Raw genomic sequence first — 22,293 nt, 5'->3', positions numbered from 1 at the left:
TGCCAGACATGGCTAACATGAGGGGACAGGTGGAGAGAACTGAGCAACTATTGACAAGAGCAGGAAATGAAAACATTCTGCTAGTCGAGGATCTGCGTTTGAAATCTGAACAATTAAAAGTAATTGCAAATACTTATGACGATGAACGAACACAAACTCTTCAACAAAATCGTTGTCTCCAGGAACAACTCGATTAAGCCAAAACTAAATACGATGTAGTCCACTCCAAACTAGATAAATCTGTCGAGTTATCTACAAACAGGAGCACGCAATTTGATAACATGCAGGCAGTTTTGTCGAATGTTACACAAGGTAACAATGTTCTACTCCAAATTCTGCAGACCAAAGACAACGAATTAGTGAACACAATGACTAAGTTGGATGACAAATCAGCAGAACTCATTGAAGTCGCTGACCAAATGAATGATGAGAGAACTTGGGTGATGAAGATGGAAATCTTGATTTCTAAGCAAGCGGAAGAAATCTCATCACTGAATCTCTCGCTCCGTACTCAAGACCTCTATCTGCAAATCATAAGATAAGTTTGAGACCGAAAGGAGCAAGTGTGACACTCACGTGTCCAAAATCAGTATTCTAAGCACTCAAGTGGACTCTGCAATGCAGCAGAATACCACCCTTAGGTACGATCTGGAGGAAATCTAGAATGGTCACGCTCCTCCGCGTGACTACCCATCCCAAGCAACCATTGCCCTGTACTCAAAGGAGTGAAGACGATAGGTTTCAGACATTGCCTCCATTAAGTGTCCCTCAGTCTTCTCCTCTTGGCCATTCGGCACTGAGTAATATGGCGCCTCTTGGCCAACAAAGCCAAAGCTTGGCTTCTCCTCTTGGCCTTTCGGCCCCAATTTCCCCACAGGATGAAGCCAACCCTCTCCGCTCGCTTGACGCGGAATACCTTGACAAACTCGTCAAGAATTTCCCCAACTTTGACCCCGTTCCAGGTCAGCCAAACAATACTGAGACGTTTCTAGCTGACATAGAGGACGCGTTGGATGGCTACCCGAACGTTACGGGTTCTGACAGGGTTTACCTGTTGAAGCGAATGTCGAATAGACACGCGACAAGGTTCATTCGCCTACAACAGCAACACGTGCTAAATGACTATGCTAAACTTGCCACAGCTTTGAAATTAGAATTCAGTGGTTCTGCAACTCGCAAACACGATAGCTCACTGGCTAAAACGGTCAAACAAGGAATGATCACGCACAAGCTTACTATCGCACAAGCTTACTATCTATTATAGGCTTCTTTCAGCTTACTTTGGCCTACTCGCTGAAACAGGCATGGAAGACCTGTTACCATTTAAACAAATGCTCCTGTCAAACATGTATCCCACCTTCATTACCTACTTGGGCCCTGCAGCCCACATTGGCTTGCCTATCTTACAACTCAGAGAGCTTGCAAGCACAGCTTTTGAGGCATCAAAAGCTTGCAATGCTAAGAGCCCTGACCACTCTGTTTTGAAGTTTGACCAGGAGCACTCACTCCAGTTAGAGGGTGCATTATCAGGTATTGGAGCGTTAAGAGATGATGCATAACAATAGTTTCTACCACGAAACCATGATTCCAATAACCTCCACGGTCTAAATAACTGTAAAGTACGTCGCCATCAAAACGACTACCGCTACAATCGACCTGTTCACTACGTTCCTGCACCCAACCCACACAAAGTGTCAGAGCACAAGAGTAACAAAGGGTTGAAGGAGGATCAAAACGTAGACCAATGTTCTCCAGAAGTTCCACTACGTGAAGAACTAAAGCGAGAAACATTTGAGAAAAGAGTAAAAGATAAGTCACAAGGACTAGACGGGGAATTACCGGACAACAGGTCCGCAGGAATTAACACCCTTAGCAAGGACGTTAAAATTCGAATCTCTCCCGCTCTCACTCGAGACCCTATCCAGGGCCCGCTTGATCAAGAAACAAGCCCACGGGCTTTGTCTATAGACTCTGATACAAATATTGCGAAGAAAAAGATAAAACGCTTCGTTAAAGCCAAGCCCACTCAAAATCTGAAAATTCGATCTGGTTCCACCTTGAACAGAAATGACACATCACGTTATTGCGAACGACCACTCCACTTTGTGGGGAATATGTCCAGTAAACACAAATCGAAACGACCATCTGGAGGACATGCGCTAATTGATTCGGGTGCGACAATATCACTCATCTCTCAAAAATTGTTTGATGATCTAAAAATGGCTTTGAAGCCAACTAAACGTTGGTTATTAAAAGTGGAACGATGCGACACTACACTTCGAGGGGTCACTCAGACTACCTCGCCTCTCACATTGAGAGTCATGCTGAAACTACACTTCCAGGACGTCTCGCTCGTTCACCCTGTGTATGTTACCAGCCTCGAAACTGTACCCCTACTACTTGGAGCAGACTTGATGGATCGGTTACTCCCATTGATGGATTGGTAAACCAACCAGGTATGGTCACAGGCTACAGTGCCTTCTCCACCGACCACACTCTCTTCCCCTAACTCTAGCTGCAACGCAGTCATTCACGAGGGGTATCTGTCAAAAGCACCCCTTGGGAAAAGACGTTTAGAAACCTCTTGGTGCAGAATCCGATCCAAGGAGATATTACGATATCTCGACACATCCATCAGCCGATCTGATTGACCATTCTTTTCATGATTTCGAGCCAGCTGTCTCTGTGAATGAGCAACTTCCCTCCTCCTTGCAGTCGTGCAATACAGTAGTTCAGATGAACTTCTCTTGCCCTTCGGACACTTCCGCAAGCACTGCGGTCGTTTCAGCAAGAAAAACATTGATGCGCAGAGTATACTCTGCTTCAGATGACACATCTTCCGCTTTGTGGGGGACTGTCAACCCTTACAATGACACTAATGGCGTCAGTCCAGCAACTGACCCGATGACTCCCACTGGTGTAACACTTTGCGATTACACAGACCGATATCCTCGTCTCAGTTCGCAGGTACTGAAGAGGTTGCCACATGCGGACGCGGTGGTGACTGACAGACCTCGACAGCCACTGAGGGTGTTGAAGCACAAACACCAGGAGATTTGGTTGAAAGGTTACAGCCACTCTCATAATAACGCGGCCACTGACAACTCGGACATAGGGTGTGAACATTTCGTTTGCACCTCGGATACCAACACCACCCGCTGGTGGGGGGGTCCCAAGACACAAATTGGGGGAATAGTAGTCCAGACCCATGATGAGCCATATCGAGGCCGGTGGGGGGGTCGAGACTATGGACAACACCGTATGAGGCCGCCAGAGCATAAATCAAATCTAGTTGTAAACTCCCATTTGAGAACAGTGAGGAGCAGACAGGCCCCTAGACGGGGATTATCTTAGAACACATCTAAGATAGTACTGAGGTGTACCACACTGGTCGTAAAGGAAGTCCAGTGGACTTGTCCACCTCCAAAACAAATGGCAACAATAATCATTCCTTGCCATGTGTAGTAGTCACTACAAGACAACTAGTAAAATGCTCTAATCATGTATTCCTGTAGGATAACATTTCAGAATAAATCGGTAGGACAACTGGACCCCTTGAGTACCAGTACCACAGTCAGTCCAGCAACACTCAGTAAGAGGATTAGTAACCTCACAAGTTAAATTGCTATTGATAATAGCAACATAGGAGTCACACGGGGAAGGGAATCTCCATTGCACTCTTCCAATGATTACACACGCTACTAATAAATAGAACCGTTCAGGAGAAAAGTTATTAGGAGTCATGAACCACGATCACACCACGTACGACTGGTCTACTACTTAGAGTACTTCCGTCATGAGGCTAGCTCCTCCGTGGATAACCTAGCTATGAAGTAGACTTCTTCCTACCTACCGCCACTACAATAGTGGAAGACAGTGACTGGTAGTAAAACCACTACAGACTCCCTCGACACCAATTCTGACTGACCTCCAGGCATTGACCTGAAAATTACCTGACTACGTCAGACTCATTCTGAACAAGTTGTAATCTGCCAGGATACTTGGTTTCCTACCCTTGACATGTGCACTTGCGTAAGCATAAACGCGCTTGCACAACGAAACATCCAATTAGGATTTATGCTAGAATCACTTAAGGGTCCGAGCAAAATACCAGCCTTAGTAAAGTCGAACATTTATTTTGAGGCCTTTAACTCTACCGCTACAGTACTCTCCAGTTTTCTCCCCAGAAGTCCATAGGTAATCCCTGTAGACTGCCTAAAACTAGTGCCTTACAGCTGTAGACTTAACATATAGTTATCAACTTAGGATAGTACCCTAAGCAACACCCCGCAAATTAGGAAAGCCCTAGATATGACATTAGACAATGCCATGATAGGGTCATTTTGCCAAGACCATGGACGTAGATGGAATACAGTCCAATTAGATGATTAAGGGGGCATAACTATATTTTGTTTTGTTTATGCTTTCATTAATTTTGTTTCATTTTCTTCGGCACGTAGAAAGTGACAGAGCCATAAACAACTTCCCCATACAACCATCAGTTAGTACCACAACGCCGCTCATTTGGGAGGAAATGTAATGATATATTTAATGAGTGTGTGTGCGTTGTTAACATCTGCCTAAGTACCTGCCCAGATCTTCCAGTCTGGACGACCAGACGATGGGTCCGGAATGGCGATCCCAATCCGGACATCTGCTGCCCAGCCATGGAGCGGACTTCTTCATTTGCAGACACCCTACCCGGGTCGACCACACCAGAGGGGGGACTGCAACAGCGATCACCAATTGGACATCTGCTGCCCAGCCATGGAGCGGAAACCCTACCCGGGTCGACCACCAGATGGAGACCACAACGATGGTCCACAACCAGGACTACCCACGGTCATTTTTATGTTGGTTTGCAACATGCAGGTTAATCGCAAGATTGAACCCAACATTGGGGGACTGTCATGACGTTGGCCTGGGGGTAGGTTTATGACAGTCATAAATACCTCTTCCCCCCTTTTTCCTCTCTCTACCCTACTGATGTGACATTTGAAAATCCCTTGGTTAACATAGAGATTCTGGAAACATCAGAAGGTGGGGGAAATGAACGATATTCTGGTAATCCGACCAATTGAACATATGCGGTGGTACTTAATGAATATGATGTCAGTTCGGTTGTCATCTGAGACATTCTCATCGATGATAGGATGACATAAACTCTACAGTGGAAAGTCTACACATCAGAGTAATCAGATTCACATGGAATTGTTGTTCAATTTAAATGTTTGAATATACAATTATTGGTGAAAAGATTAAATGTAATTTTAGCATCCAAATGAGAGATTTGGATTTTCATAAGGTTAGGGCTCTGCTCAATCAGTGGCCCACCCCTGTGAAGAGACATGGGTTATAAAACTTTTCAGACACACCCTTCTCGCTCCACTATATAAAGCCTTGACGAAAATGTAACCTCCTGTTCCAAGTACGTGAGGTCTGCAGCCTCTGCATTAAAAGGACTAACATGTCAACTACAGAACTAAGCCAACCTCAGCGTGAGCTTTGGTTGCGAATGGTATGAACTTTGAACTCTTATTCACTACAGAAGTGATACCTCCTAGCCGTTGAGTTAGCCACAGCAGCTGCAAACGCGGGCTAGGAAAGAACAGACAGAGTATCCACACAACGACATTACTACAACGTATCCATTTGACCACCAGAGACATTGTTCACAGGACTCGGTTTGGCAACACGTCCTTCCATCTACCACCAACCTACCGAAGCGCAGCTCAGAGTAAATATTTATTGCATTTTCCTTTTCCAAATGGGCGGTAATTAAGAATGCATAAGATACTGTATTTACGATAGCACTGCTTTTCCCCTTGTCACTCAGTCTTCCCGCTTTTTCACTCAAACCCAGCCCCTTTTCTTTTGTGCAACCAGCTGTCATATCTGTTCCGCCCGCTAGGGACGTTTTCCTTTATGACGTAATTTGTAATCAAGGTATGATTCATTCTTTGGATATGTAATTCTGTGTGATTATTTAGTAAATAAATCATTAAACCAAATTTTGTATTGCTGATTCAACTTGTTAGCCAGGGTTCGTGAAGATAACCAAGAATTTACAACTTTCAGATGAGACTGAATTAAGGTGACGATTAATATTGACTGCTATTGATTTAAAATATTACTAAGTCTTTAAGAGTTTATTCGGAAGATAACAGATATTCTTTCGTGGTGCCCCAACTCTAGTTAATTACATTTACATGATTAGCTCAATCAGGTAATATTAATTACGGAGAAAGGATTTTATAGAATAGCATGTCATATCACTTAATCTGGCACAAATCAGAACACCTCTTGCCTAGCTACTCCTCTATGATTATTTCATACCCGTCCCTCCACACGCCTACCTCACTTATACTAGACATACATCAATGGACTGGCATTCTGCCATCCCTTCCATGTGCATATACTGTGCAGAAAATCCTAGTGGTACTGTATACATTAACTGTCTAATCTACAGGCGCAGACCGCCCCACCACCACCCCTCAAACCTCTCAATGCAAATGTCTCCTAGAATTACCCATGATTCCTAATGGGACGTGTCCGCCCATCCCTTAATGCAACATGGCGGTGTAGAGCATGAAACCCAAGGCCTCGGCACAGGAAGCAGAATTGATTAGTTTGTATGCAGTGATAATGTATTTAATTAATTATTAGTGGAGATATTACTTTAATTGGTCATCCCTGTGGCACAGACCCTGCTTATCACTGTGTGCCATGCTACTGAGAGAGGGAGGAGACGAAGACGGATAGGTGAGGGGTGATGAGAAGAGAGGGAGGAAAGGAAGACTGATAGGTGAGCGGGGATAAGTGGCTGGGGGAGAAGAGAAGAGAGTGGAGAGGTAACAGGCAAGGTAGGACAAAGAATAGAGAGAGAGGTGAAATAGAGGGAAAGGAAAGGATCTAGTGAGAGGTGAGATAGGAGACAGGGAAAGGAAAGAGAGAGAGAGGTGAGATAGAGACAGGGAAAGGAAGGGAGGGAGAGAGAGGTGAGATAGGAGACAGGGAAAGGAAAGATAGAGAGAGGTGAGATAGAGACAGGGAAAGGAAGGGAGAGAGAAAACATGTTGAATCATGCTGCCGCTGTATAGTGGGGCTGTATGCTTGGAATGTGTGTATGTGAATGTGGGGTTGTGTGTCTCTAAGTACAGTTGAATTGACCCTTGACCTCTCGTCCTTCCCAGGGGTGAGCGATTCAGTGTCACATACGGCCCAGCCAGGTGACCCCTCCCAGACCGCTGACCCACCTGTACTACTGGACCTCCCTGAGAACAGATCTACTGTCCCGTGAGTCACACCCACACAAACACACACACACACATACACCTTAGCACTCCATATAATATATCTGCTGATACACATACACTCACCCACTCACATACACTCACCCACTCACATACACTCACCCACTCACATACACTCAGAGGACAGTTTATTAGGTACTTCAGGTACTTTCACGAAAATGGTTCACCCCTACAGACAGTGAGTCAGGTGGCTGTGGCTTGCTATATAAAGCAGGCAGACAAGCATCATTGAGGCATTCAGTTACTGTTTGATTGAACTATAGAATGGGAAAAACTAGTGACCTAAGCGACTTTGAGCGTGGTATGATCGTCAGTGCCAGGCGCGCCGGTTCCGGTATCTCGGAAACAGATGGCCTCCTAGGCTTTCACGCACGACAGTGTCTAGGGTTTACAGAAAATGGTGTGACAAGCTAAAAACATCCAGTCAGCGTCAGTCCTGTTGGCGAAAACAGCTCGTTGATGAGAGGTCAAAGGAGAATGGCAAGAATCGTGCAAGCTAACAGACGGGCCACAAGCAGGAAAATAACTACGCAGATCAACAGTTGTGTGCAGAACAACATCTCGGAATGCACAACTCATCTATCCTTGTCACGGATGGGCTATTGTAGCAGACGACCACGCCGGGTTCAGTTAAATACAAAAATAAGTAGCTCCAGTGGGAACGCTATCACCAACACTGGACGATTGAGGAGTGGAAAAATATTGCCTGGTCCGACAAATCACGGTTCCAGACGGAAGAGTTAGGATTTGGCGCAAGCAGCATGAGTCCATGCCCCCATCCTGCCTGGTGTCAACTGTACAGGCTGGTGGTGTTGGTGCAGTGGGGAACGTTTTCCTGGCAGACGTTAGGACCCTTAGTACTGTACCAATTGAGTAATGTTTCCACTCCCCGAAGAATTCGGGCTGTTCTGGAGGCAAATGGGGCCTGACCCGGTACTAGATGGGTGTACCTAATAAACTGTCCACTGCGTGTATATACACACACCCATATACACCCATTCTCTCTCCCTCTGTTTCCAGACTGTTCTGTAGTTCAGCGAGTTTGGACATTGTCACAATGCCGCGGAGAGAGATAACAGTCCTTGTTTCCAAGGGTGCTCAGTATTAAATTTGTATGTTTATACCACACCACGTCGCCAGTGTTCACACACCAGACTACACAGCACTCAACAGCAAGTGTCAGAACAGAAGCCCTGAGAAAATAATAGATTTTCATACTTGGCTGGTAGCAAGTGGATACTTTGTCCTCTTTTTTGTTATTTTTCCCCACTCCTCTCTGTAGCTTTCCCTTATAATTTCTCGTCCACTCCATCTTGCAGGATGATGTGTGTGTGGACAAGGTGGATTTAGCCTGACAAAGGTCACTAATATAGTCCTCTCTGCGCTCCTCTGTTAATACTCCCTGAATAGAGATCTTTGTTAATAAGGAGCTAGGCGAGTAGCGTCTCACAAAAGCAGCCCTGTTGTGGTAATTGCCTCGCCATTTGCAGCCCGGACACGTCAGGCGCTTAAAGTCAGTCATTAGCACTGGGATAATGCATGTGAAGACCTCGGTCTCCTGCGTCAGGACGATAACATCTCCCCGGATGTTTGGCCTGTTTTTTAAGTGACACACACACAATGGTTTAAGATGGGATGACACTGATTTAGACTGGTATAGTGACTGGGGATAGAGAAGTGGTTTGGTGTACATTCTGTTTTAGTTTCTTTAATTAATTCCCCCCCCTCTCTCTCTCTTCCTCTCTTAGGCCAGCACGAGATTCCCCTGACAGGTGCACCAGTCACTTTGATGCAGTGGCCCAGATTCGCGGGGAGGCCTTCTTTTTTAAAGGTACAGAGATGGGCCAAAGGGAGAGAGAACAGTTTGTGGCGTTGCCTGCGATCAATATAAAAGGCAGCCAAGCATCTCTCTCAGAGTTCCACACACAACTTCACACTCAACAGACGGACAGATAGACAGACCCTGGAGGGGCCCATGGTCCCATGTTGACTGTAAAACTATATGGTTTGAATTGAGGAGATTCTTACTTAACATATGTTAACCTCAAGAGATCTCCATGGTAATATAAAATGTTTTATTTGGTCTGTATGTTATGGACGATGTTAATAGCTTGTAGAGCTGCAGATGAAAAAGTATTATACAACGGGTGGGTCTAATCTTGAATGGTGATTGGTTAAAACCTAATTCTAGCCGGTGTCTTTTCCACAAGTTACCACCGGCTAAATCTATGACGCTGAAATGCCCATTTACCCCGTCCCATCTAACTGCGCAGCCAGGCAATTTATGAACTTGATCTCCAGTATCTCACATTTCTTTTAGACCAGCATTTAGATTTCAACAGCAGAGGTTTGTTTAAACATCGCTGTCTGTCTCCGACATTTGCAACATTGTTTCAATATGCAAATTCAATCTCCAGCTGTCCCATAGTAATGAACTTGTCGGGAGTCGGGATGAGACAGAAAGGCAGGCAACTTTTCTCAGCCATTCGAAATCATGAATCAGCATCATTTTTATGGATATACACAAAGAACTATCAATAGAAAACAGGCCAAACGAAACAAAGTGCAGCTAGTTTGCTGTCTTTCCAGCTTCAGTTTGAAGTGATTGTGTTAGCTTTATTGTTGACTAGCTCCTCTGAACAACTGTGTCTTGACGAGAGAGCACATTTTCTCCGCCAGGTGAAATCGTGCATCATTAGCTCATTGTTAGGATGTATCCAAATAAATGTCACTAGAAAACAGCTTAAACAAACGCAAATGTAGCTACTTTGCTGTTATTCTGGCTGCAATGTTTGACGTGACTGTAAGTTAGCTGTAGTTGGCTAGCTAGCAGGCAAGGGATAAGAACGTTGTCAGGCAGTATGGCAATGAAACGACTGGGTCGCGTCCAGAGATACAGAACAAAAAGACTGAACGACTGGGTCGCGTCTCTGGCAATTGAACCTATAAAATGAATGACCAGCTGGCTTGGGTAGCAACCCTAGATTTGTGTCAGGACTATATCTTGTGGTAGGATGAAAGTATGAATACATTTATCTAAATATTTTTTTTAATGAAAATATGTCAATCACTATTTGAATATATTGGTAACACGTTGTATAAAAGTGATAATGACATTGAAACCGGTGTTTGGAGGATATATCGGCACAGTTTGCCGGCCCTCAACTTTTTCTTGGGCCTAACAACAGCCGTGCCAATTGATCCTCCAAACACCGGCTCCTCTGGCATTATCACTTAAATAATACAGAGGCTGTGACCCAACTCAGACAAACTTAGACTAAATGTGTCCCACACAGATACTGGAAGCCAGGCTGAATCTGCCTCTCTGTGTTCGCTTGGTTGGTTCAGCCAGTTGAGTGCCTAACCGGGTAAAATCTCCTCTGCGGCATCCACACATGTTTGTCCTGTGGACCATTTGAATATGGACAACAGCGTAAACAAGCACACTCACAAATAAACATTGACACATGGGATGTATACAAACACACACTTTTCACTAGCGTACACACATACAGTACACTCCCACACATACACAAGTGCGTACACACGTTCACACAAACACTTACACAAACGCTTAATCAGACCGCGGGGCCAGACAGATTACCAGGACGTGTACTTAGAGCATGAGCGGACCAAGTGGCAAGTGTCTTCACTGACATTTTCAACCTCTCCCTGACTAGTCTGTAATACCTACGTTTCAAGCAGACCACCATAGTCCCTATGCCCAAAAAAGCGAAGGTAACCTGCCTAAATGACTGCCGCCCCGTAGCACTCATTTCGGTAGCCATGAAGTGCTTTGAAAGGCTGGTCATGGCTCACATCAACACCATCCTCCCAGAAACGCTAGACCCACTCCAATTCGCATACTGCCGCAACAGATCCACAGATGACGCAATCTCAATCACCCTCCACACTGCCCTTTCCCACCTGGACAAAAGGAACACCTATGTGAGAATGCTGTTCATTGACTACAGCTCAGTGTTCAGCACCATAATGCCCACAAAGCTCATCACTAAGCTAAGGACCCTGGAACTAAACACCTCCCTCTGCATCTGGATCCTGGACTTCCTGACTGGCCGCCCCCAGGTGGTGAGGGTAGGCAACAACACATCTGCCACGCTGATCCTCAACACGGGGGCCCCTCAGGGGTGTGTACTTAGTCCCCTCACTGTTCACCCATGACTACATGGCCAAGAATGACTCCAACACCACCACTAAGTTTGTTGACGACACAACGGTGGTTGGCCTGATCACCGACAACCGATGAGATAGCCTATAGGGAGGAGGTCAGAGACCTGGCAGAGTGGTGCCAGGACAACAAGCTCTCCCTCAACGTGAGCAAGAAAAAGTAGCTGATTGTGCACTACAGGAAAAGGAGGGCCGAACACCCCCCCTCCCCCCCATTCATATCGACGGGGCTGTAGTGTAGTGGGTTGAGAGTTTCAAGTTCCTTGGTGTCTACAACGCCAACAAATTATCATGGTCCAAACACACCAAGACAGTCGTGAAGAGGGCACGACGTCAACTTTTCCCCCCCAGGAGACTGAGAATATATGGCATGGGTCCCCAGATCCTCAAAACGTTTTACAGCTACTCCATCGAGAGCACTTGTTGCATCACGCTACTACCCCCTGTATAGCCTCGTTATTGTTATTTTATTATTGTACTTTTTTTATTTTATTTTTTACTTTTAGTTTATTTAGTAAATATTTTCTTAACTCTATTTTCTTAAAACGGCATTGTTGGTTAAGGGCTTGTTAGTAAGCATTTCACGGGCATTTCACCTGTTGTATTCGGCGCATGTGACAAATAAGATTTGATTTGAATAACTTTGTACCCGTCCTCCTTTACCTATTTACCTACATTTATTTTCTTCCTACTTTCTCTCTCTTCCTCCTCATAGGGAAGTATTTCTGGCGTCTGACACGGGAGAAGCACCTGGTGTCTCTGCGTCCGGCTCAGATCCACAGGTTCTGGAGAGGCCTGCCTACCAACCTGGACAGTGTGGACGCTGTCTACGAGAGACCTGGGGACCACAAGATAGTCTTCTTCAAAGGTACCCGACCCAGAAACCCAACCATGGTTGTGGTGGTGGCAAGGAGGTCAACCATATTTTTTTATTTTTTTATTATTTTTTATTTTTTTACCTTTATTTAACCAGGCAGGTCAGTTAAGAACACATTCTTATTTTCAATGACGGCCTAGGAACAGTGGGTTAACTGCCTGTTCAGGGGCAGAACGACAGATTTGTACCTTGTCAGCTCGGGGGTTTGAACTCGCAACCTTCCGGTTACTAGTCCAACGCTCTAACCACTAGGCTACCCTGCTGCCCCGGCCCGCCCCATAGTTGATGTAACTATGTTACATCAACTATGAAAGGGAGTGTTGTGATGTAATTTAAAGGTTTTTGATTTGTCGAGGAGACTGTTATGACTATTATTTTGAAGTGTCAAGGCTGTTCAAATAAATGTGAAGGTGTTCTGAGAAAGATATGAAAAGAGGTCCATCAAGTGATGTGTCATTATGGGCTTTGAACTTTGTTAACATTTTTATGGATGATAGAGGGCTTAAAAATGCAATCAACCTTACAAAAGAACAAAAACAAGGACATCTCTCTTACACCTCTTGGTAAAATGTTTCTTTCTCTGTCTGTATTTCAAGGTCAATTGAATATTTTCATCACAAAACACATGTATTTTTTATTTATTTTTTGAGCCTACGGCACCTGGTATTTCCAGGCGGTCTCCCGACCCAGTACTGACCAGGTCCGACCCTAAACAGGTGTGTTCAGGGTGGTATGGCCACAAGCGTATTTTTCTTACCCCGTTTTCTCCCTGAATTTGGTCCCTTGGCTCATCTCTGTAACTCTTCAATGGGCTCGGGAGAGGCCAAGGTGTTTTCTGAAACATGACTCCCCTGGCCACCTATTTCTTATCACATTGCTCTCCAACCCGGATGTCAGCTGCACCAATGTGTCGGAGGAAACACCTTTCGACTGACGACCGGAGTCAGTGTACAGACGCCCGGCCCAGTCACAACATAATCCAGCCTCTCCAACAGAATCCAGGTAGAATCAGGAATTCCCCAGGGCAGCTATCTAGGCCACTTACTTTTTTCAATCTTTGAGTAAAGCCAGTGTGTCTATGTATGCAGATGACTCAACACTTTACACGTCAGCTACTACAGCAACTGAAATGACTGCAACACTTAACAAAGAGCTGCAGTTAGTTTCAGAATGGGTGTCAAGGCATAATTAGTCCTACGTATTTCATTGGGAAATGTATTTGGAACAAATCATTCACTAAATCATAAACCTCAATTAAATCTTGTAATAAATAATGTGGAAATTGAGCATGTTGAGGTGTCTAAACTGCTTGGAGTAACCCTGGATTATAAACTGTCATGGTCAAAACATATTCATACAACAGTAGCTAAAGAGTACAGAGAAGTCTGTCCGTAATAAAGCCCTGCTCTACCTTCTTAACAGCACTATCAACAAGGCAGGTCCTACAGGCCCTAGTTTTGTCACACCTGGACTACTGTTCAGTCGTGTGGTCAGGTGCTACAAAGAGGGACTTAGGAAAATTGCAATTGACTCAGAACAGCGCAGCAAGGCTGGTCCTTTAATGTACACCGAGAGCTAACATTAATAATATGCATGTCAATCTCTCCTGGCTCAAAGTGGAGGAGAGATTGACTTCATCAATACTTGTATTTGTGAGAGGTGTTGACATGTTGAAAACACAGAGTTGTCTGTTTAAACGACTAGCACACAGCTCAGACACGCAGGCGCAGACTTTGGGAGGCGCACAGTACTACATAGAGCCATGACTCCATGGAACTCTATTCTACATCAGGTAACTGATAAAAGCAGTAGAATCAGATTTTAAAAAACAGATACAAATACACCTTATGGAACAGCGGGGACCGTGAAGCAACACTAACATAGGCACAGAGACATACACACACATATGATAACCGACGCACTATACACACATACACATGGATTTTATGTGGTAGTGGAGTAGGGGCCTGAGAGCACACACTTAGTGTGTTGTGAAATCTGTTATGAATCCATTGTAATGTTTTTAAAATTGTGTAACTGCCTTAATTTTGTCAGACCCCAGGAAGAGTCAGCAGTTAATGGGGATCCATAATAAATACAAATACAAATAAATACAAGTAGTTTCTAGAGCACGATGAGCCAAGGAAAGCACCACCGTCAAACCCTCCCTTATCCCGGATGGCCAATTGTGCGCCGTTCTATGGGGCTCCCTATCATGTCCGATCTGCGCCACCCAGAACCCTCAAAACACATTTAATCACTTTCAGTTGGTTGAGTTATCAAATTAGTTGTTTTTTTCTTCGGTTTGATGCTATTTTCACAAGTATGTGGTGAATGCCCCCTATCTTATGTTCAGAACCTTTGATTGGGCATTCATTGGGGTTTCACACATCTTTCACCCCTGAGTCATTCATGCGAGTGTTTTCTGTTAAATGCCATGAGAACATTTTGTTTAGTCACCAATACATAAGATAATGTTAAGCTCACCATTTAGTCATTTTAACTACCATTAAATCCAATAGCTAAAAATAAAAGATACACATTTCAAAACTGAATAGTAGATTTCCATATAGAATTTGGCTATAACTTGACATGCACTATTTTTTAAATAATTTGTATCCAATGGCAGGCTGTGAACATGTGGAGAAATGTCAGGCCCTGTGATAGACTAGCGCCCTGTCCAGATGGTGTACTTGTACATCAAACAGCCTTGCCCAACAGAAACAGGAGATAGGCTTCTGCTCCGATGAGTGGCGGCTCGCACAAGCCAAGGCTACTTTTACAGTTTCATTATTCTTATGCAATACATACGTAGGAAAAACCATGACAAATAGGGGTATTGTAAAGCAGTTGGCTATTTTAAAAACATAGCACAATGTTGTAGGCCATTTCTTCCCCATGCAACATTGTCAAGTTCACCTTTTCTATGTGACTTGTCAACTGATACAGAATCGCCTGTCTCTCTGCTTGAAATTCATCAGCTTACAGTGCAACAATGAAATTCAGATGAGTGGAATACTGTATATGCAAATCAAATATTAATTGTATTAGTCACATGCCCCGAATACAACAGGTGTACGTACACCTTACAGTGAAATGCTTACTTACGAGCCCCTAACCAACAATGCAGTTTAAAAAAATAAGGATAATAATAAGAAATAAAAATAACAAGTAATTAAAGAGCAGCAGTAAAATAACAATAGCGAGACTATATACAGGGGGGTACCGGTACAGAGTCAATGTGCGGGGGCACCGGTTAGTTGAGATAATATGTACATATAGGTACAGTTATTAAAGTGACTATGCATAGATGATAACATCAGAGAGTAGCAGCGGTGTAAAGGGGGGGGGGGCAATGCAAACAGTCTGGGTAGCCATTTGATTAGATGTTCAGGAGTCTTATGGCTTGTGGGTAGAAGCTGTTTAGAAGCCTCTTGGACCTAGACTTGGCGCTCCGGTACAGCTTGCCATGTGGTAGCAGAGAGAACAGTCTATGACTGGTGTGACTGGAGTCGTTGACAATTTTTAGGGCCTTCTACAACCCAGGTAAATCAGTGCATTGTATAATACACTATAATTCCAAATGGTAGCACATGGTGCCTATTTCCACTTTGTCCTACTGAAGCACCCTGGCTGATGGAGAAGAATGGTTTTACCTTCCAACACAAATTCATGTCAAATTAATACATTTATGAGGTGAAAATATATAATTTTACAGTGTTCAGCAGAATCAAACTATATACGTTAACTAGGCAATTCATCATTGTGGTTCAGTAGTTATCAGTTTTGAGTAGTTTAATTACTGTAAGTGATAGTTTATTGTATTGTTAACAAATTGCAAGAAAATCATATCAAAAGTAAGGTAAATATAGCATTTTGAAAAGCAGATACATGTACTTAGAAAGAGTGATTTGTTGCAGTGAACAAGTGACTTTGCGAATGTATTTATTGTATTCAGTCTATTGAAAATGTGCTTTGAGTTTTGAAACATGAGCCATTTTGATGACCTGTTTAGATTTTTGTGATTAGAGTTGTGAAAATGTACCGCGTACTTCTGAAAAATTGCACCAAAGTGATTGAAATAAAATGTAAACAACTTATCCAGTTAACTCTCGTTGATTGACGTTCCTTTGTCCCTCCTCCTCAGGACTAAAGTATTGGATATTCAAGGACAACAACGTGGAGGAGGGTTATCCTCGGCCAATCAGTGACTTTGGCCTGCCCATGGAGGGCGTGGACGCAGCCTTCGTGTGGCTCCACAACGACAAGACCTACTTCTTCAAGGACAACCACTACTGGCGCTATGATGACCATCTACGGCGTATGGATCTGGGCTACCCCAAAGACAGCACACTGTGGAAGGGGGTCCCGCCCCAACTAGACGACGCCATGCGATGGTCGGATGGTGAGTATTAGACAAATGCAGACACACACACAGTTCCTCTGCGTCCACATCACCGAGGACTTGACATGAACTAACAACACCACCACTCTTGTCAAGAGGGCGCAACAGCGTCTCTACTTCCTAAGGCGGATTAAGAAATTCGGTCCTGGGTCCTCTCCAAATACTACCGCTGCACCATAGAGAGCGTCCTGACTGGTTGCATTGCGGCCTGGCACGGGAATTGCTCCGTCCACGACCGCAAGGCACTCCAGCGGGTGGTGAAGACGGCCTAGTACATCACTGGGAACATGCTCCCGCCATCGGAACAGTGAGGAAATCAAGGACCCACACACCCCAGTCATGAGCTGTTCACTCACTTACCGTCGGGCAGACACTTGAACTGGACTGACCACCTGCACTGATTCTCCGCATCTTAGCACACATACACTCACTCATGCAGACAGACATATACACTCACTGGCCAGTTTATTAGGTACACCCATCTAGGACTGGGTCGGACCCCCTTTTACCTTCAGAACAGCCTGAATTCTTTGAGGCATTCTACTGAAATTTTCCACAAGGATGTTGGTCCATGCTGAAGCGATGGTATCACTCAGTTTCTGCAGATTAGACGGCGGTGCATTCATGCTGTGAACAGCCTGTTCTCTCATCCCAAAAATGCTCTATTGGGTTGATGTCTGAGGACTGCACGGGCCACACAAGTAAGCTGAGCTCGCTGTCATGTTCTAGGAAATATTTTTCCACTCCTCAATTGTACATTGTTGGTGATTGCATGCCCACTGCAGCCGCTTCTTCTTGTTTTTAGCTGATGAGAGTGGAAACCAGTGTGATCGTCTTCTGCAATAGCCCATCCATGACAAGGATCAACGAGTTGTGTGTTCAGAGATGCCGTTCTGCACACCACTGTTGTATTGCACTGTTTATTTGTCTGTTTGTGTCTCACCTTTTCACTTGCACGATTCTTGCCATTCTCCTTTAACTTCTCTCATCAACGAGCTGTTTTCAGCAACAGGACTTCAACTGAATGGATGTTTTTTGTTTCTCACAGCATTCTTGGTAAACTGTTGTGCGTAAAAATCCCAGGAGGGCAGACGTTTCTGAGATACTGGCTCCGGCGCGCCTGGCACTGACGATCATACCACGCTCAAATACGTTTATGTCATTCGTTTTGCCCATTCTAACGTTCAATCGAACAGTAACTGAATGCCTCTGCCTGTCTGCCTGCTTTATATAGCAAGCCGCGGCCACGTGAATCACTGTCCGCAAGAGCGATCCATTTTCGTGAACAGGGTGCCTAATAAATTGTACCTAATAAATTGGTCGCTAATTTTACATTCATGCTACACTCGTCACAGCTGCTTCTACCAGACTTATTATAGTGCTCAGTTTTTACACTGCCCCCCATCTCCCCCTTCCCCAATGCATGTGTAAATATTGGACTATACATTGTGCCTTCCTGTACTATACTTATGATAAAACAATTATTTTATTCTACTACTTTTCTATTCTTATCTTTTATTATTTATTATTGTCGACAAGGAACCTGCAAGTAAGCATTTCATTGGATGATGTATACCGTACAAATCCCGTATGACTAATAAAACTGCTGAGGGGAGGACGGCTCATAATAATGGCCGGAACGGAGCAAATATAATGGCATCAAACACATGGAAACCATGGAAACCATGCGTTTGATCTATTTGATACCATTCCATTAATTCCACTCCAATCTTTACCGTCCTCCCCAACAAAGGTGCCACCAACCTCTTGTGACACACACACACACCAACAAGCTAAACATTCACATACTGTATACTCTCACATACACACTCCATATACACACGACACTCACTTCTAAACACTCACGCAATACAAGCTAAATACTTACACATACAGTACTGCACTAACACAAAAATAACAAGCGTTTGTCAAAGAGAATGCAAAAAGAATGGAGTACCTCACTGTATTTTATTCATGCTTGCCCTTAGGGTACTGACAGAAGGTTTAGTTCCATATCCACTATATTAGCCCACACTGCATACTTTTTCTCTCCACTCCCTCCTGCTTATAATATAATAATAATAAATGCTATTTAGCAGACGCTTTTATCCAGAGCCACTTACAGTCATATGTGCATACATTTTATGTATGGGTGGATTTGAACCTATTATCCCGGCATTGCAAACGCCATGCTCTACCAACTGAGCTACAAAAGACCAGGGCCCGTAGGGCTCTGCTCTGGTCAGAAGTAATGCATAATAGGGTGTCATTTGGGACAACCATAGTGTTTGGGTGAATGGGGCTGGCTGGTCCAGGAAGGAGAGCTAAAGTAGCTGAGCTGAGTCTGTGTTTTCATTGTTGGGTCGTCATGGCAGCGAGCGCCTGCAGCTGGGATGTGTGTGTGTGTGTGTGTGTGTGTGTGTGTGTGTGTGTGTGTGTGTGTGTGTGTGTGTGTGTGTGTGTGTGTGTGTGTGTGTGTGTGTGTGTGTGTGTGTGTGTGTGTGTGTGTGTGTGTGTGTGCGTGCGTGCAAGAGAGCAGGATGGTGCTAGGGCATCATGTCTCGGCTCATGCACAGCATTCTCAGCAGTGAGCTCCTTATTCATGCCTATCTCAGAGTCAGACCCTTAATCATGGAGGGCCAGTCTACCTGCAATTAAAGTACACTCACCGCCTTAAACACTGGGAAATATTGGGAAATCATTTACATAAATCATATCACACCAAAGCACACATGCATTATACTCACCTCTCCATATCTTTCATACAAACTCAAGCCCACACACACACAAACAAACAGTCAAGCCTTCACTGTAGCTTCGTAGTACACACGCATATCAAATAGCTTATCAAAATTCTTCAGTAAAGGCATTACACACACACAAACATGGCACGAGCCCAGTCTTCACATGAACGCTACCCTCATTCAGGGTCTGGGCTCTTTACCACTTCCAGCTCCAAGGTCCTGCTCAGAGCTGATTAATGTGTGTGTGTAAGCACAAGCCAAGTATAAAAGCAAGAGTCCCCACACAGCCTAAGCTACCAGAGTGGAAGCACACACTCATATACACACACACAGACCTGTGGGCCTGGGAACTGGAAGCACGTCAGAGAGCTCTCTCTCCAGGCCTATTCCATCACCTCAGGAAGAGAGAGAGCTGTGGCGACAGGGATGGAGAGAGAGGGAGAGATAGTGCTAGGGAGGATGAGAGCTAGGGAGGGAGGGAGAGTGAGGGAGAGAAAGCGGCTGGGAAGGAGGAGACAGATAGACAGGAAGGGATGGCGAGAGGGGGAAAGACAGATAAGGGAGGGAAAAAATGACATGCGAGAGAGGGAGAGTTTATTTTGTGTAAAAAACGAACTGGTGGATAGAGAGAGCAGCCTGATAGGAAAACAGTGTGACAGAATCAAGCGACATTGATGTATTACCATAGCAATAGCAATCATCATCACAGTCCCCTTGTAATCCTCATGCAGCCTCTGTCTTCTTCCTCTCCTTCAGATTCCTCATACTTCTTCAAGGGGAAGGAGTACTGGCGCGTGGTTGGCAGTGATATGGAGGTGGAGGCTGGGTACCCACGGCCCATAGGAAAGGATTGGCTGGTGTGCACAGAGATGCAGTCGGACTCCCCAGCCACAGAGGCCAATAACACAGCTAACACGCGGCTACATGGGCAGCACCACGCCGACCATGCCGAAAATGGCTACGAGGTATGCTCCTGCACTTCTGACTCTGCTTTACCCCTGGGAGCCCGGCCCTCGCCCTCCCCCCTCTGGCTGCTCACCCCTCTCTTGACTCTCTCAGTGGTACAATCCTACATCCCTCTATGATGTAAGTAGAGGTGAGCAGCCTCACTCTGTGACATGAAGTACAGCAGCCAATCTGATGAGAGTGGGGAAGTGGCTTAAGGGGTACTGTCAGACCAGCTCCACTGTCCGACAAAACGATGACTGAAGGAATTAGCTGTTATTGTTATTATTATCTTAATTGGGATCCTCGGTGTTTATTCGTTTTTTTGTGTTTTTGTTATTTATTATATTCAATGGATCAACTTGCTTTTAAACTATTTATGTTAAAATTATGATATTGGATTGAATTAGAAATGTGATAACATGACAAATGGAAATAGTTTGTCAATTTGATTATAGTTATGATAAGTTCACAGCAAATTAGTTCCTCTGTGACTAAGCAGTCTAGCAAGAGAGTGGTACTCTGGGATGACGCACGCCCTGTCCCCTTGTTCCTGCAATCACTATAAGTGCTTTAAGAACCCTCGCACATACACAGACCACTCCATGTGCGGTTTCTATGGAATGAGCTAGCTGGGAAATAATGTTCCGTCTCTGCTCACTCGCTCAAATGGTAATGTCTGGCCGGATGGACACTACGCTCTCATTGGACAGCTTGCTCTCTCACTGAGTTTTTAATGTCAAGACTATCTGGATGGAATGGACACTACTTCCTGTAATGACACTGACTGTCCTTCCTTGACTGCACTCACGTGCCCTTTTGTGACCTTTGCACCTGTATCTTTCTTTTTTTTTCTCAGCTCAGTAACAGTAGCACCTCCTGCCGTTATCAGAGAGGGTAACCTGTTAGTATTGATTATTAGGACGTATTTTTGTAATAAACACAGAGGGATTGTGGTTGAGCCCTACTCGGGGATGTGCATGATGTGGTTTTCATAATGCCTTGGTCTTGTCTGGTCTGGTCAGTGGTCACCACAGCGATCAGCGGTCAATAATAACCAACAGTCACCCAGGGACACTGTTCTCCTTCTCCAGTGGACATCTCTCCTAACATTAACTTTCTCTAAGGATAGGGGGGATGCCTGTGTACAGGGCAGTGACAGGACATGGATATCCACCAGAGACCTGCCTGCTTAGAGGAGTGCACCCACTCACTACACAACTGGATTTATTAATATTACTAAGATATATTTACTTACAGTCTATATATATATATATATATATATATATATATATATATATATATATATATATATATATATTGAATATAAATTGAACTTTTCAGCTCAAATATATCTGTATATATTTGAAAATATATCTGTGTATATATATATATATATACAGATATATTTGAGCTGAAAAGTTCAATGGCAGTTGCCCAAAAACAACATGTACATTTTAAGCCATCTTTTCTAAGATGAAATATTTTTGTAGGAAAATAAAGAGGGGGTAATAGAGAGAGTGTGTGCTGGGTTGTGTAATGATTTTGTGTCACAGGGAGCCCAGGTGGAACAGGGAGAGGAGGACACGCAACAGCTGCAGTCACACAGGCTGGCAGCTACTTTCTGGTTTGAGTTGTTGGGAGCCATGTTTCCCATGTACAGGCAGGTTATTGTTTCCTCACTCCAAAACCATGCTAATCAAGATGTGCTCTCCTGGTAATAAGACATCTTCTTCTACATGCATTCCTTGTTTCAGATCTGTTTATTCAGGATTATGTGTATACATAATATATTATGTGTATGTATGTTTTGTCATAGGA

The 22,293-nt window shown here is 44.3% G+C and overlaps 1 protein-coding gene across 1 annotated transcript in view; it reads left to right on the top strand.

Annotated features, from left to right (window-relative positions):
• The window catches only part of LOC139409916 (matrix metalloproteinase-17-like), a 98,741-nt gene extending 77,313 nt beyond the window's left edge, over positions 1-21,428 (top strand). Inside the window, exons 6-10 of the mRNA XM_071155329.1 lie at positions 7,194-7,296; positions 9,062-9,144; positions 12,217-12,369; positions 16,526-16,783; positions 20,284-21,428. Coding sequence (XP_071011430.1) covers positions 7,194-7,296; positions 9,062-9,144; positions 12,217-12,369; positions 16,526-16,783; positions 20,284-20,612 — 926 coding nt within the window. The 3' untranslated portion in view covers positions 20,613-21,428. The remainder of the gene's footprint in view (positions 1-7,193; positions 7,297-9,061; positions 9,145-12,216; positions 12,370-16,525; positions 16,784-20,283) is intronic.
• Positions 21,429-22,293: the final 865 nt, after the last annotated feature.

This window comes from Oncorhynchus clarkii, chromosome 5 (genome assembly GCF_045791955.1).
Source record: "Oncorhynchus clarkii lewisi isolate Uvic-CL-2024 chromosome 5, UVic_Ocla_1.0, whole genome shotgun sequence".
NCBI classification, from domain to species: Eukaryota; Metazoa; Chordata; class Actinopteri; order Salmoniformes; family Salmonidae; genus Oncorhynchus; species Oncorhynchus clarkii.
This window is presented reverse-complemented; position numbering and strand designations above follow the sequence as displayed.